The 16,746-nt window shown below is 36.7% G+C and overlaps 1 protein-coding gene and 1 pseudogene across 1 annotated transcript in view; one reads left to right on the top strand and one right to left on the bottom strand.

Moving 5' to 3' along the window:
* Nucleotides 1-16,746, bottom strand: part of LOC106987592 (ankyrin repeat domain-containing protein 26-like) — a 139,715-nt gene that overhangs the window by 67,803 nt on the left and 55,166 nt on the right. The window contains exons 10-12 of the mRNA XM_053213931.1: nt 5,528-5,698; nt 3,060-3,093; nt 2,250-2,385 (exon numbers count right to left, since the gene is read on the bottom strand). Of these exons, the coding sequence (XP_053069906.1) occupies nt 2,250-2,385; nt 3,060-3,093; nt 5,528-5,698 (341 nt within the window). The remainder of the gene's footprint in view (nt 1-2,249; nt 2,386-3,059; nt 3,094-5,527; nt 5,699-16,746) is intronic.
* Nucleotides 751-1,459, top strand: LOC128313749 (40S ribosomal protein S15a-like; annotated as a pseudogene).

Here is a 16,746-nt window from a genome sequence, read left to right on the forward strand (position 1 = left end):
AAATAAATCTGTAGATTCAACATAATCTAAACTTAATTTCCAGAAGACCACCAGAGTTGTTGTTTGTTTGTTTGTTTGTTTGTTTTAAGAAACAGACAAACTGATTATAAAATTCACGTGGAAATGCAAAGGATCCAGAGTAGCGGAAGAACACTGAAAAGAACACAGCAAGATGACAAACACTACCTGATTTCAAAAATCCTTATAAACTGGCAGTGATTAAAACAGCATAATATTGGTACCAAGATGGACAAAGAGATCAATGAGACAGAATAGAGCCCATACATAAACCTACACATATGTGGCCAACTGATTATGACAAAGGAGCAATGGCATAAAGTGGAGAAAACACAGCCTTTTCAATAAATGGTGTTGGAACAACTAGATATCCATATGCCAAAGAATGACCTTGTATACATACTTTGTATCACAAATAAAAAAGAATATAAAATGGGTCATAGATCTAAATGTAAGACCTAAAACTATAAAACTTCTAAAAGAAAGCATGAGAGAAAAGCTTTGTGACCTTGTGCTACGGAAATATTTCTTAGATATGAAAACCAAAAGCAACAATCATACAAGAACAAATGAATGTGTAAACTGGACTTCACCAAAAAGAAAAACTGCTCTTCAAAAACACTGTTGAGAGAAGGAAAAGTCACAGAGTGGGAGAAGAAAAACCTTGCAAAAAAAGAGCAGTGAGAAAGGAACTGTATCTAGCTCTTTCCACCACCTTTCTGTGCCACCATCATGATGCATGTGAATGTCGTGGCAGATGCTCCCCAAAGCATAACAATACAGAAAAGAGAAGCAAACGCCAGGTTCTTACTAGGCCATGCTCCAAAGACATTGTCCACTTTCTAACTGTGATGATGAAGCATGGTTACAGTGGTGAATTTAAAATCATTGATGATCACAGAGTTGGGTAAATTGATGTGAAACTCACAGGCAGGTTAAGCAAGGATGGAGTGACTGGCCCCAGAATTGATGGACAATGCAAAGATCTAGAAAAATGGCAGAATAATCTGCTCAGTTTGGTTTCATTATACTGACCACCTCAGCTACAGTCATGGACCATGAAGAAGGAAGATGAAAACACACAGAAGGGGAAATCCTGGGATTCTTTTTCTAGGGATTTAATACATATGTGCAAATACAATGCCTCAGTGGAAACAACAACAACAACAACAACCACGAAAAAAAAAAAAGAAAACAAAATAAGGAACTGTGTTTAGGATATACAAAGAATTCTGAAAACTCAAAAACTAAGAAAACAAACAAACAAATTTTTAAAACAACCAAAGATTTGCACAATTCAAAGAAGATACACAGATGGCAAACAAGCACATGAAAATATGCTCACCATCATCAGTTATTAGGGAGATGTATATTGAAACCATAATGAGATATATACTAAATATCCATCCGAATGGCTAGGATTTAAAAAGCTGACAATACTAAGTGTTCATGAATAGGTATGTAGGAATTGGTGCTCTCACTGCTGGTGAGAATGGAAAACCGTACAACTCCTTTAGAAAACAATTTGGCAGCTTCATAATAAGGGAATATGAAGGGACATGAGATATTTAAGGGTGATGAATATGTTAACTGTCTGGATTATGGTTATCATTTCATACGTGTAAACATATGTCAAAACTATCAAATGACACACTTCATATATGAACTAAACTTCATATATGAACTAAAAATGTTGGATACGAAAATCTCTTTCACAGGAAGAAACGTCTAAAACAGAGGATAAGACACAGACGGAAAGAAGGATGTAAAACAATACAAGATGAAGCCAGAGGACTGTGGCCTTTAACCTAATAGCAATGAGAAGTAATAGCTAAGCTTTAAGCAAGGGGGTCCCATGATGAAAGACACATTTTTTAAAACATATACTAATTATGGTTGCAGTGTAGACCAAGGTCCTGGGAGGTAGAACGGCAGGAAAAACAGTCCTGAGGTTATTTCAGTCATCTGGGAGAAAAATAATGACCTGACCTGGGTGAAGGCACAGAAGAGAAGCAGAGTTAACAAACACAATAGATGTGCCATTCCCACTAAGAAAGGTACAGTAGAAATGATGACTCTTTGGCTGAGAGGATACAATAGTTCTCCTTTTATTTTAATATAAACCATATTTCTGAGATGAGCAGCTCTATAATACAGCAGTGCTCTATGGTGCAGTAGTAGGCAAGGTGTGCACACATTACTACAGCAATATACGTAAAAAGGCTTCCTACCTTTACAATCCATGCCAAGTTGTTCAATCAGCAACATGAAATTCTTAGAGTAAGGCAACTCACAATGCTCTGAAGCTGTTTCAGATGACTGAATGAAGTCGACAAGGTCATCCATAGAAGTAATTTGCTTTTTGACCTACGAATGAATAATACCATTTCAAAATGTCCCCCAAATATTTATAAAATATACTAGGTGTAGAGAAGTGATAAATAGCCATCTTTTTATACACGCAAAAACAGGGGCACCTGACTGGCTCAGTCGGTTGAGCATCCGACTCCATTTTGGCTCAGGTCATGACCTCAGGGTTCCTGAGTTTGAGTCCCACGTTGACCTCCACAATGACAGCATGGAGCCTGCTTGGGATTGATTCTCTCTCCCCCTCTCCCTCGGCCCCTCCCCCACTTGTGCATGCTCTCTCTCAAAATACATTTTAAAAATAAGTGAATGAACATTTAAAAGCGAAACCATAGAGATTTTTTAAAAGAACGGATTTTTATCAAAAAGACACTGTTATCCATAGCTAGTATTTCTAAGTAACTTTTTCACAGCAAATGTCTCTACAACAAAGGAAGATTTTCTATTTTTTCACTACATCTTTCATAAAGTAATTTTTTGCCACTGAACAATATTCCTAACAAATATGTATGAAAATAATAATAAAATAAAATAAATAAAATAATAAAATAAAATAAAATAAAATAATAAAATAAAATAAAATTAAATAATAAATAAAATTAAATTAAATAATAAATAAAATTAAATTAAATAAATAATAAATAAAATAAAATTACATTGTCTCTTTTGCATACCTTGTTCTTTTTCTTAGAAATTTTCTTTGCAGGTCTGAAAAAAAACAACAATTGTTTTCAGTCAAATATTAAATACTTAAAATACAAAGCGTATCTAAACCTATTGTTTCTGATATAAAATCTCTGCATTTGAAACTAATTTTCTACAAAGGGGATTAAACAACAGAGTAACATTAAACAACATCGAAAACATACTACTGCTAATATTAACAAAGGATTAGGTTTATCCAGTTCCAGTATATGTGCTGCTGAAGCAAGCACAACAAAGTACTAACGTTAGGTAAAAACTAACAAAAGCAAAGGAAAATCCTAATGCTACTTGCATTATTTGATAGGAATAATACCATTGTTTGTGTTGTTGTCATTTTACTAAAAATAAGCTTTTACTGGCACTAAAACCTACTTGGAAAGTGCAAGTTAAGTCCCTATATGAAAGAACCCCTTTCTAACAATCACGATATTAACGTGTTGGAGACTCACTATGCAACTACTCTCTAGGCATTACTATGTGCACTTTACATGTCTTCAAGGTATTTGAAGCCCCACAACAATCCTATGAAGTAGGTTATTATATTAGGTATGTTACACAGGAAGAGAACGAGGCACAGAAAGTCGAAGTGACTTGCCCAAGAAGCCCTCGTCGCTGGCCAAGAAGAGACCCTGAATTCAAACCCAGGAATGTGCCTTCAAAGCATCTGTTTTATACTATGTGGTTAAAGTAATACTCCAGTGTTTCTAACTAATATGACAGCAAATGAATCTATATTGTGATTTGATTTCTAGCTATAGTGATACATAACAATTTCTGAATCTTCTGTAGAGTGATACATAACAATTTCTGAATCTGTGTAAGATTTTTTTTTACTTGGCAAGATGGGAAATCTACTTTCAATAAACTAAAGTTTTGCTTCTTCTAGAGAAGTTCCTCAACAGGCATTCATTCATTCATTCATTCATTCATTCATTCATTCATTCCACTGTTTATCCCCACATTCAACACATACTTATTGAGCATACAATCTGTGTCAATGGCACTGTTGATACAGGAAGCATGGTTTTGGTAATTTAGAGCTCTCTAGTCCAAAAGGAATAATCTGTTATGGATCACTAGTTTCTTTTCCAATTGTAAATAAACAAAATCTTCCCCTTTCCCCAGAACCTAAATAATATTAACTTAATAGAACCAGATACTTTAAAGTCCCTAACAAAATCATAGCTACTTGTGATACTATCAAAGGCACTGGATATCTAAAAATCATCAAGGAAGGATTACTTTTATTCAGAATGGCCTCCGTGTTTGCATACATTTATGATAAGTGTGTGTGTGTGTGTGTACAAATATATACATATAGAACTTATACACATATACTTATATAAACATATATAAGAAATTATACATATCGTTTGTATATTATGCATATACATATATATATAATATGTATGTTATACATATAATATACATATAATAAATATACATATAAGAAATTATACAGCCATATATATATATAAATATATATTTAATTTAATTAATTATTTAATTTAATTTAAGTATTAAATTAATTTACTTATTTTAAATTATTTAATTATTTTATTAAATTAATTAATTTAATAAATTAATTAATTTAATTTAATATATTTAATATATAAATATATATATATATATACTTGCATATATACATATATATTTTTAAATCTGCACATTCAATTGTATGAGAATACCCCATTGTGGAACCAATTCAGAATAAACCAACTTCTTGCACAAAATCACATGAATAAGAGTACTAAAGACAATTACTATAATTTTTTTTTTCAACGTTTATTTTTTTGGGGACAGAGAGAGACAGAGCATGAACGGGGGAGGGGCAGAGAGAGAGGGAGACACAGAATCGGAAACAGGCTCCAGGCTCTGAGCCATCAGCCCAGAGCCTGAAGCGGGGCTCGAACTCACGGACCGCGAGATCGTGACCTGGCTGAAGTCGGACGCTCAACCGACTGTGCCACCCAGGCGCCCCTATCATTTTTAAAAGATAATGTAATACAATCAACAAACTTCCTAATGTTTGGAAACGCAAACAAAATTAAATTAACTAACCATGTCTATATCTATTGATCATTTCCAACAGAATACATTCTCTAAAAGCTCCCATCTTAAAATAAAAAGAGAAAGAAAATGCCTTTGCAATTCACATTCTTTTTCAGTTATCATCCATTACTCTATTACCTTTCCCAATTAAAATGCTCTAAGGAGTTGTTTACACTTACTCATCTTCCATGCTTCCATGGTGACTACTGAAACTGCTCCTTGACAAAGTCACCTACCCTCATCACAACTTTTCAAGCAGGGTGTTTGATATGTTGAGTATTTCTTGCTTTAGCTTGGACCTACCTACACTACAGCATTTTATTTCCACAAAGGTAATCACTGCTAAAATTCCTTCACAGGCACATAAAGAATTTACAGATTTTACCTGCTTTCATGCTGATCCTTTTCACTGAAATGACTGCCATCATTCTTTTGTAGTGGACCACCAGTTAGGGCATCTGCCTTCTGCAACACTGGTGTGATCACAGATCCTTTTGATGTCCCTTTTTCATTTTCACCTTTCTTTAACTTCTTCATATGTAAACCACGTTCCCTCCTTAAAAAAAAAAAACAAAGCCATTAAAAAGCCATAAAAAAGCCAATGTTTTCTAATAATTTTACTGATAAAGAATAAAAAGACAATTTTCATCAAGTTCTGAATGTTACCCATCTGACTTAATTTGATTAATTCAGAGAACAGTGTTGAAGTACCAACCATACACAAGGAAATACTCATCTGGTGCTTCAAACACAGATAAATATACAATTAGAATACAATGCGATTTGTAAGAATTGACATGTGAAAAGCTGTAAGTGAGGACAAGAAAGGCTTTACTGAAGAGGGAAAATAAACAGCAGAGGTCACCAGGGAAAAAAACAGGAGAAAACCATTTTCTTAGAGTTTAGAATGTGAGCACAAAGATTACACAGATGGCATCTAGGTGCCTTGAAAGGAAAAAGTATAAGCTTTTAGGAACTTGGAAAAAAAAAAACATAAAATACATGGAAGCAAGTAGTAAGAGATCAGTCAGGAAAGATTCTGAAGAACCTTGAAGGTTACACTAAAAAGTTAGAGTTCATTGCCTAAAGGCAGTGACTCTTAGACATTGTGCTCTATTTTTGGCTTTGCTTTTAAATATAAGAATGCTTAATTTCAACAAAGTTTTAAAGTAGCATGAGGTCCATATAAAATGAAAGAAGAAATCAGGGAAATATCTTAGGGGAAAAACTACTTTTAAAATACCCATATGTCAGAATGATATCAGTATGATAGCTGAACAAGATGTACCTTGTTGTGTCTCCCCACCTACAACAAACTGGCATCTTATCCACCCACCGGCAAAACTGCCTTTGCAGGAGCTGTGGGAATCTAGCACCATATTCCAAGGGACCGAGCAAAGGTCTTGCCTACCCGTGCATCAGGTAACAGGCAGACATACTACAGTCTAATCTGTGGACCTAGCAATAGCCCATAAAGTGCCTCCAGCCCCTCCCTCTCAGCCACATCTGGGAGTCCCTCCCTAGAAAACACTCTCTAAGATGATCACCCATGGATGAGAGAGCCTTTTTGGAAAACCAGGTGTCCTGCAGAGAATTTCCAGCATACCACTGGAGCAAAAAAGTCAGGTTTGGACACACTGAACAGGTAGTCATTAAAGACTGGAGGAAGTGACTGCTACTTCAAACGCAAAGACAGCAATGCAAAACTGCAAAGAATATAAAATATCAAGGAAATATGATACCATCAAAGGATCACAATAATCTTCCAGTAATCAATCGGAAACATATGGAGATCTGTAATTTATTCAAAAGAGAATTCAAAAATAGCAGTTTTATGGAAACTCAGTGAGTTACAAGAAAAACACAAAAAGCCAATTCAATAAAATCAGAAAAACACTCTATGAATAAAATGAGAAGCTTAACAAAGAGCTGGAAATAGTAAAAGCTAACGAAACAAAAATCCTGGAGCTGAAGAGTATAATGAAGGAGATGAAAAAAGCAAGAGTGATCACTGACAGGAAATGGATCAAGCAAAAAAAAAATGTGAACTGAAAGACAGGAACTATCAATTTATCCAGTCAGCAGAGAACAAAGTCAAAAGAATGAAAAAGAGTGAGGAAAGACTATGTGACTACAAGTGAACCCTCATAAGGCTATTAGCAATGTCTCAGCAGAAACCTTCCATGCAAGGAGGCAGTGGGATTACATATTAAAAGTGCTAAGAGAAAAAAGACTACCAATCAAGAATACTTTACTCGACAAAATTATCCTTCAGAAATCAAATAGAATAAATACATTTGATACACCACATTAACAGGATAAAAAAAAAATCATATCATCATCCCAGCATGGGAGAAAAAAGCATTTGACAAAATTCAACATCTTTTCAGGATAAAAACTCTCAACAATGTGGGTACTGAATTCTCACACCTGGACATAATGAAGCCCAATATGATAAATCCATAGCCAACATCATATGCAGTGGTAAAAAACGGAAAGCTTTTACTCTAAGTTCAAGAACAAGGCAAAGTTGCCCACTTGACTACTCCTATTCAACAGGATAGAGGAAGTCCTAGCCAAAGCAGTCAGGCAAGAAAAGGAAATAAAGGCATCCAAATCAGAAAAGAAGAAATAAAACTGTCTCTGTTTGCAGATGATATGTTATTATATATAGAAAATCCTGAAGATACCACCAAAAAGCTGTTTGTTCCAAGGATGAAGGATACAAAATCAACATAAAGATGCAGGGGTGCCTTGGTGGCTCAGTCAGTTAAGCTTCTGACTTCGGCTAAGTTCATGATCTCGTGGTTTGTGGTTCAAGCCCCCTATTGGGCTCTGTGCTGACAGTTCAGAGCCTGGAGCCTGCTTTGGATTCTCTCTCTCTCTCTCTCTCTCTCTCTCTGTCTGTCTCTGTCTCTCTACCCCTCCCCTGTTCACACTCTGTCTCTTTAGCCTCTACTACAAAGCTGTGATCATCAAGACAGTATGGTATTGGCACAAACACAGACACACAGACCGATGGAATAGAATAGAAACCCCAGAGGTGAACCCACAAATGTATGGCCAACTAAACATTGACAAAGCAGGAAAGAGTATCCCATGAGAAAAAAAGACAGTCTCTTTCTTCTGGGAGAACTGGACAGCAACATGCAGAAGAATGAATCTAGACGACTTTTCTTACACCATACACACAAATAAACTCAAAATGGATGAAGGACCTGACTGTGAGACAGGAAACCATCAAAACTCTTGAGGAGAAAGCAGGAAAAAAACCTCTTTGACCTCCGCCGCAGCAATTTCTTACTTGACATATCCCCAAAGGCAAGGGAATGGAAAGCAAAAATAAACTATTGGGACCTCGTCAAGATAAAAATCTTCTGCACTGCAAAGGAATCAATCAACAAAACCAAAAGGCAACGGACAGAATGGGAGAAGATATTTGCAAATGACATATCACATAAAGGAAGGGCTAATATCCAGAACCTGTAAAGAACTCACCAAACCCCACACCCACAAAACAAATAATCCAGGGAAGAAATGGGCAGAAGACATGAATAGACACTTTTCCAAAGAAGACATCCAGATGGACAACAGACACATGGAAAGATGCTCAACGTCACTCCTCATCAGGGAAATACTAATCTAAACCACACTGAGATATCACCTCACGCTGGTCAGAGTGGCTAAAATGAACAAATCAGGAGACTACAGATGCTGGCCAGGATGTGGAGAAACAGGAACCCTCTTGCACTGTTGGTGGGAATGCAAACTGGTGCAGCCACTCTGGAAAACAGCGTAGAGCTTCCTCAAATAATTAAAAATAGAACAACCCTAGGACCCAGCAATAGCACTGCTGGGAATTTACCCAAGGGATACAGGAGTGCTGATGCATAGGGGCACATGTACCCCAATGTATACAGTAGCACTTTCAGCAATCACCAAATTATGGAAAGAGCCTAAATGTCCATCACCCAACGAATGGAGAAAGAAGATGTGGTTTATATATACAGTGGAATACTACTTGGCAATGAGAAAGAGTGAAACCTGGCCATTTGCAACAACGTGGATGGAACTGGAGGGTATTATGCAAAGTGAAATAAGTCAGGCAGAGAAAGACAGATACCATATGATTTCACCTATATGTGGATCCTGAGAAACTTGACAGGAGACCATGGGTGGGGGGTCGGGGAAAAACAGTTACAGAGAGGGAGGGAGGCAAACAATAAGAGACTCGTAAACACTGAGAATAAACTAAGGGTTGATAGGAGGTGGGGGGGAGGGGAAAGTGGGTGATAGGCATTGAGAAGGGCACCTGTTGGGATGAGCACTGGGTGTTGTATGGAAACCAATTTGACAATAGATTATATTTAGTAAAAAAAAATTACAAAATCAGCATCAAGAGATCAGTTGTATTTCTAACCAATAACAATGAAATAGCTGAAAAAGAAATATAAGGAAAAAAAATCCCCTTCCCCAAAGCATCAAAAAGAACAAAATACTTTGGAATAAATTTAATCAAGGATTTCTGAAAGATAGGTACAGTAAAAACTACAAGACATTGGTAAAAGAAACAGCAGAGACACAAACAAATGGGAAGATACCCCGTTGTTTATGGATTCAAAAAATTAGCATCATTAAATATCCACATTACCTGAAACCACCCACAGAGTCAATGCAATCCTTGTCAAAATTCCAATGACCTTTTTCACAGAAATAGGAAAAGCATTCCTCAAATGTGTAAGGAACAAGAAAGACCCCAAATAGCCAAAACAATCCTAAGAAAGAAGAACAAAGCTGGAAGCATCACACTTGCTGGTGTCACACTATTACAAAGTTATGGTAATAAAAACCATATGAAGTTGCGCAAAAACAAACACAAAGATGAATGAAACAGAATCAAGAACCCAGAAATAAACCCATGCATAAAGTCAACTAAAAACCCATGCATAAAGTCTCTTTGTTAAGAGACCCAAGAATACTCAAAAGAGAAAAGGTAATCTCTTCAATACATGAAGGTGAGAAAACTGGATATTAACATGCAAAAGAAGAAAACTGTGCCTCTACCTTACACCACTCACAAAAGTCAACCCAAACGCAAATAAAGACTCCTATATAAAATCTTAAATCATAAAACTCCTAGAAGAAAACAGAGGATAAAAGCTCCTTGACATAGATCTTACAAATGATTTAGGATAGGACATCCAAAGTACAAGCAATAAAAGCAAAAACAACCAATGCAATCAGCAATGTTTCTGCACAGCAAAAGAAACAAGCAACATGACGGAAAGGCAACCTATGGAAAGGATGAAAACATTTGCAAGCTACAAATATGAAAAACGTCAATATCTAAAATGTGTGAGGAATTCGTACAATTCAACAGCTAAAAACAAATATAATTAAAAACTGGGCAAGGCACCTTAAAAGACGTCTCTTCTCAAAACATATTCAAATAGCCAAGGGTACACAAGAAGGTGCTCGATATCACTATTCATCAGGGAAATGCAAATCAAAACTGCAGTATATAGATATCACTTTGACCTATTAAAATGGCTATTGTCAAAAAGACAAGAGATATCGTTGGCAAGGATGTACAGGAAAGGAATTCCTTGTACTCCTGTAGGACTGTAAATTGGGACAGCCACTACGTAAAACAGTATGGTGGCTCCTCAACAAACTAAAAATAGAACCTCCATATGAGCCAATAATCCCATTTCTGGGTATACGTCTTAAAGACATGACATCCTTACCTTGGAGAGATATCTGCAGCCCTATGTTTCTTGCAGCATTATTTACAATAGTCAAGAAACATGGGGCGCCTGGGTGGCTCAGTCGGTTAAGTGGCCGACTTCGGCCCAGATCATGATCTCGCGGTCCGTGAGTTCAAGCCCCGCGTCGGGTTCTGTGCTGACAGCTCAGAGCCTGGAGCCTGTTTCAGATTCTGTGTCTCCCTCTCTCTGACCCTCCCCCGTTCATGCTTTGTCTCTCTCTGTCTCAAAAATAAATAAACGCTAAAAAAAAATTAAAAAAATAGTCAAGAAACAACCTAAGCATCCATCAGTGGATCCATGGATTAAAAAATATGGTATACAGTTACAATGGAATATTTTGAGCCACAAACAAGAAGGAAATCCTGCCAGTTGTGACAACATGAGTGAAACTTGAGGGCTTTATCCTTAGTGAAAAGAAGTCAGACACAGGAAGACAAACACTGTATGATCTGACTTATATGTGGAATTAAAAAAAAATTGCACGAAAACCAGAACAGACTGGTGGTTTCCAGGGTTAGGAGGCTGTGAGAAATGGGTAGATATTGGTCAAAGGGTACAAACTACCTGTTACAAGATTAATTAATTCTGGGTATTTAATGTGCAGGATGGTGATTACAGTGAACAATACTGTATCATATCATTTGAAAGTTGCTACAAGACTAGATCATCACAAACAAGAAATGATATTTATGTGAGATGATGGAACTATTAACACTATTGTGGTAATCATTTGACAATATAAAAGTGTATCAAATTAATACAGGTACACCTTACAGTTACACAGATGTAGGTTACTTATATCTCATAAATCTGGAAAAACTTCAAAAATTCAAAAGTACTCATAGGTTATTATCTATCGCTCAGAAATAACAATCATCTGATTAGTTATGCTTTTGTTTAAAAAAAAATGGTTTGCGGCGCCTGGATGGCTCAGTACGTTAAGTGTATGACTTTGGCTCGGTTTGTGATCTAAGGGTTTGTGGCTTCGAGCCCCACATCAGGCTGTGTGCTGACATCCCAGAGTCTGGAGCCTGCTTCGGAATCTTTGCCTCCCCCTCTCTCTGCCCGTCCCCAACTCTCACTTTGTCTCTCTCCAAATGAATAAACATTTTAAAATATTTTAAAAAATGATTTGGCAACTTTTGCATACTTTTCGCCTAATATCTAATCCTGATAGAAAAAAAATGGGGGATTCACCAAAAAGAAAATTATCATTCTGTTTTCATGGACTAAATGCATGCAACAGAATATTATTACCATACAGCTACGTACATTTCCAAAAATAATGAAATTTCCCACAGATTATTGAGGACTTAAACATGAGCCCCGAAGAGCACCAAAAACAAAAACAAAACTAACAATTGTGGTTTTTTTCAAAAAACTGTTATACAGATAACTTTTTTCGTGGAAATAACATCCAAGAAAAGAAGAATCTTTGTGAAAGCAATTATCAAACAACTCCTCTCGACCCAAACTTCAAAAATGAATCTGTAATTATAGAATTTGAAATAGCTTTCATTTTGAACCCAGTCAATAGAAGCAACTTTTAAGTAGAAAACATCTGGTGAAAGCCACCTCAAACTTAGAAAAAACAAAACAAAACAAAACCAAAAGAAACCCTAACACGTAGCCATGGTAACAAGAAGCCACCAGAATCAGTTTTAAATGTGTTAATCAATGCCCACCAGCCCTACTCACCAACCAATCCGTTTCAGCTCCTTCCTTCTGAAAGACAGCGAATATAAAGGACAACAGTGACTCCAATACACATGCTTCAGCGTGCCAACCAATCCACAACAGTCTCACCCAAATAAGCATGGTGCTTCAGATGATGAAAAACCATTTAATTTTCTGAAAGTCCCCTAATTTTTAAACTCCACTCTTCCCCAAACCCTGTATAAGAATAGCAGACTGCTCTGTTAAAAAAGACTATACCTAACCAGCACAGCTCGCTCTTATTTGGAAGTGATCAATTCCAACTTCATCTTTTTATTTCAGATATTGAGGGCTCATAATCTTTGGCAAGAATTTTTAAAGTCCTATAATAATTTGCCACCATATTTTAGTTTCCTTAGTAATTATAAAGGAAGTTTGCTATTTCTTTGATACATTTCACCATAATTAAAACTAACATAAATACAACTAAAAGAACAAGTAGGAAGTAAACACAATATTGGGCCCCCCAAAATCCAAAAACTGTATATAACTGACAGGTTTAGTTGTCAGAATGAACCCATGCCAAAGTTGGTCAAGGTGGGGGCTAGTATTATGTTTAAAACTATACACACAAGTTAAACTCCGTCCACTCAATAAACATTATTGAATAAGTACTATATAGACTAGAACATTTTCTAGGCACTGAGGACATGGCAATGAACAGATAACAATCCTACTCATGAGTGACGTAAACATACAATAACAATAAGCTACACAGGCAAAATATACAGTATTAGAGGAGAAAAACTAAAGCAGAGAAATCACATTTTGATGTGTTATAGGGAAAAGGGTAGTTGAAGTACTAGTCAGGATGGCCAAGAAAGGCCTTGCTGAGAAAGTGACTTTTAAGCAAAAACCTGAAAGGAGAAACAAACAAAAAAGGAAAAAGCAAGCCATGAGGTATCTGAGGGAAAGCATTCCAGATAGAGTGAACAGCAAGGACAGAAGTATGTCCGAAGTACTTAAAGAGTAGTGAGAAATCAGTATGGCTGGACAGAATGAAAGGGGTAGAAAAGAGTTCAAATCAGAGAGAGAGAAGGAGACACCTGATCATATCCAGGCCTTGTCGGCATTAGGAAGAGTTTTGGCATGTACTCTGAGCGAAATGGGAGGCAATTAGGCTTGGAGCAGAGGAAGGACACAATCCGACTTACGTTTTACTAGATCCAATGTGTTTAGAATTAACGGAAACAGAGGAAAAACAAAAGAAGAAACAAACAAACAAGAAGACCATTTAGTTACCTATTACACCAATATAAAAAACAGATGATAGTCTATTGGTCATGGAAGATGTGTTTGGATTCTCGATATATTTGAAGGAAGACATGACAAGATTTGCTGACAGATGAGATGTGATGTGTATGAAAAAGAAAAAGAAAAGAGAAAGAAAAAGTGAAAGAAAAAAGAAAAAAAAAGACAGGAGTCAAAGATGACACCAAGTTTTTTAGCAGAGCAACACGTAGAACTGTTATTAACTCAATTAGGAAAGACATGAAAGGCAAATATTAAGAAAGAATATCAGGAGCTCAATTTGGGACATGTTAAGTTTGCAACAGCTATCCAGAAAGAGATATCAAGTAGGCAGTTGGATATGCGGGCCTGGAATTATGGAGAGAGATCCGGGCTGGAGATGTAAACTTGAGGATCATTAGAATATACAAGATAGTAAAAGTCAAGAGAAGGAAAATCAAAGGCAAATTCCTGGAAGACATCAATGGGTTAAAAGGTGGTGGACGAGAAGAAACAAGTAAATCAGGCTGAGGTGTACAGACTAGAAAGGCAGCGGGAAAATCAGGTGAGTGAGTGATAGCCTACAAGCAACATGGAGACAGAATTTTGGAGGAGAGAGTTTTCCATTGGGTCAAATATCGCTGAAAGGTTAAGTAAAATGAGATGTATGAAATTGTTTAGATTTATTAAAGTGAAAATCGGTGGTAACCTTGAAAAAACAATTCTGGAGGAGTGAGAGGGAAAATTGCTACAATGAATTCAAGAGTGGATGGGAGGGAGGGAAATCAGGATCAGAGAGTGAAGAAGGCTGTTGACAGATTTCATAGCTAAGTGGAATGGTCATGGTTGATCTAATTTTCTATTATTGCTGTAGTTTTCAATTGTTACATACTGATTAGGTAGTATTTTTGTAATATTTGGAAGTCTTAAAAATTGCATATATGTAACACTAGGTTGTTTTTTTTTTGTTGTTGTTTTTTGTTTGTTTGTTTTTTTTAAATGCCAGACCAAGGTACAAAATAACTCACAAAATTGTACACTGAGAAGACTCCTTAAATTTTTTCTAGATATATATAAGCTGATTACCATTTTTCTCATGCTTAGAAAGACCACAGAAAAACGAAGTTTCAAGGGCAGTATTTCGTGCTTGATAAAAATTATTAAACTCTAAGGGCACCTGGGTGGCCCAGTCCACAAAGCATCCAACTCTTGATTTCAGCTCAGGACATGATCTCTAGGTTCTCTAGCTTCGAGCTCTGCACTGACAGCATGGAGCCTCCTTGGGATTCTCTCTCTCCCTCTCTCTTTGCTCCTCCCCCACTCATGTGTGCATGCTCTCTCTCTCTCTCTCAAAATAAACAAACATTTTTAAAACGTCACCCAACTCTAGGATATTTTATACTATCCAAAGTAATGAGTCATATTAAAATTTTATACACAGAAGTAAAAGGAGTTGGGAATGCAGAAAATTGTCCTACTTTGTAAACTGAATTGTCACAAATTGTATAGCATGAAGGCACTGTTGAAAAATTTGGTGTGGTTCATGTTGAAATATATTCTCTAAAAAGGCAGGATAATGGCATGCAAGCAAGGTACCTTTATAAAAACGATTCATTGCATTACCAGCATCTTGGTTTATAGCACAGGGGCCATGAAATGTTTATATAGAATATGAGACATGTTGCCACGTGAATCCTCTTGGCAATAATCAGATTAAGTTGAGGGTCCAACATTGGAGCACTCATGCACTGGGAAACAAAACCAAAAATCTAATAACTAGCAATTTTGTTGGTAGACTGCCAGTGTAGCAGGGAACTTCCGTTTGCAATTCAGGAGATATTCAAAGTATTCTAACAAAATGTGCATAAGACATGACGTGAAACCAAACCAAATGCTTTAAATATACTTTGTTAAACCATCAGTACACATAGACCTAAATTCATTTTTTAAAATGGTCACATACTCCATTACTTTATAGAAGTGAAACGTTACTTCCTTATTAATGAATGGATATTTAGCCTATCTCTGGGGTCCCTAGGTGGCTCAGTCTGGTGAGCATCTGACTGTTGATGTTGGCTCAGGTCATGATCTTGTGGTCGTGAGATCGAGCCCCGTGTTGGCCTCTGCACTGTTAACGTGGAGTCTGCTTGGGATTCTCTCTCTCTCCCTCTCTGTCTCTGCTCCCCCTCAATGCTTGGGCTCCCGAGTGTGCACATTCTCTGTCTGTCTCTCAAAATAAGTCAATAAACATTTAGACTATCTCCTTCACATATATCCTTCACATATACATGTGACTATATCCTTCACATATACAATATCCTTCACATATACATGTAACATATATATATATATATGTAACCTTAATATATCTGTCCTATTTTGTATATGTATAATATATAATAAATGCCCTTATAGTGTGTGTGTGTGTGTGTGTGTGTGTGTGTGTGTGTGTGTGTTTGCACGTGCAGGCACACACGCTTGCTTATAGAAGTCACGTATTTCAGAAGGACCCAGTCCTGGCAATGAAACCATTGGAATAAAGAGATGACCTACCTGAAATATTTTTCTCACGTTATATTATTTATTTTTGACAGTGACAGAGACAGAGCACAAGCAGGGGAGGGGCAGAGAAAGAGGGAGACACAGAATCGGAAGCAGGCTCCAGGCTCTGAGCTGTTAGCACAGAGCCTGACACAAGGCTCAAGATCGTGAGTGCAAGATCATGACCTGAGCCGAAGTTGGATGCTTACCCAACTGTGCCACCCAGGTGTCCCGACATATTTGAAATTTTGAAATACACTGCTATATCACCTTTCAGAAAGGAGTTACCAATTTCATCTAACCACAGTGTCTAAGAATGTCATTTTCCTCACATTTCCTAACTTTGGCT

This window comes from Acinonyx jubatus, unplaced genomic scaffold (genome assembly GCF_027475565.1).
Source record: "Acinonyx jubatus isolate Ajub_Pintada_27869175 unplaced genomic scaffold, VMU_Ajub_asm_v1.0 scaffold_22, whole genome shotgun sequence".
In the NCBI taxonomy this organism is placed as follows: domain Eukaryota; kingdom Metazoa; phylum Chordata; class Mammalia; order Carnivora; family Felidae; genus Acinonyx; species Acinonyx jubatus.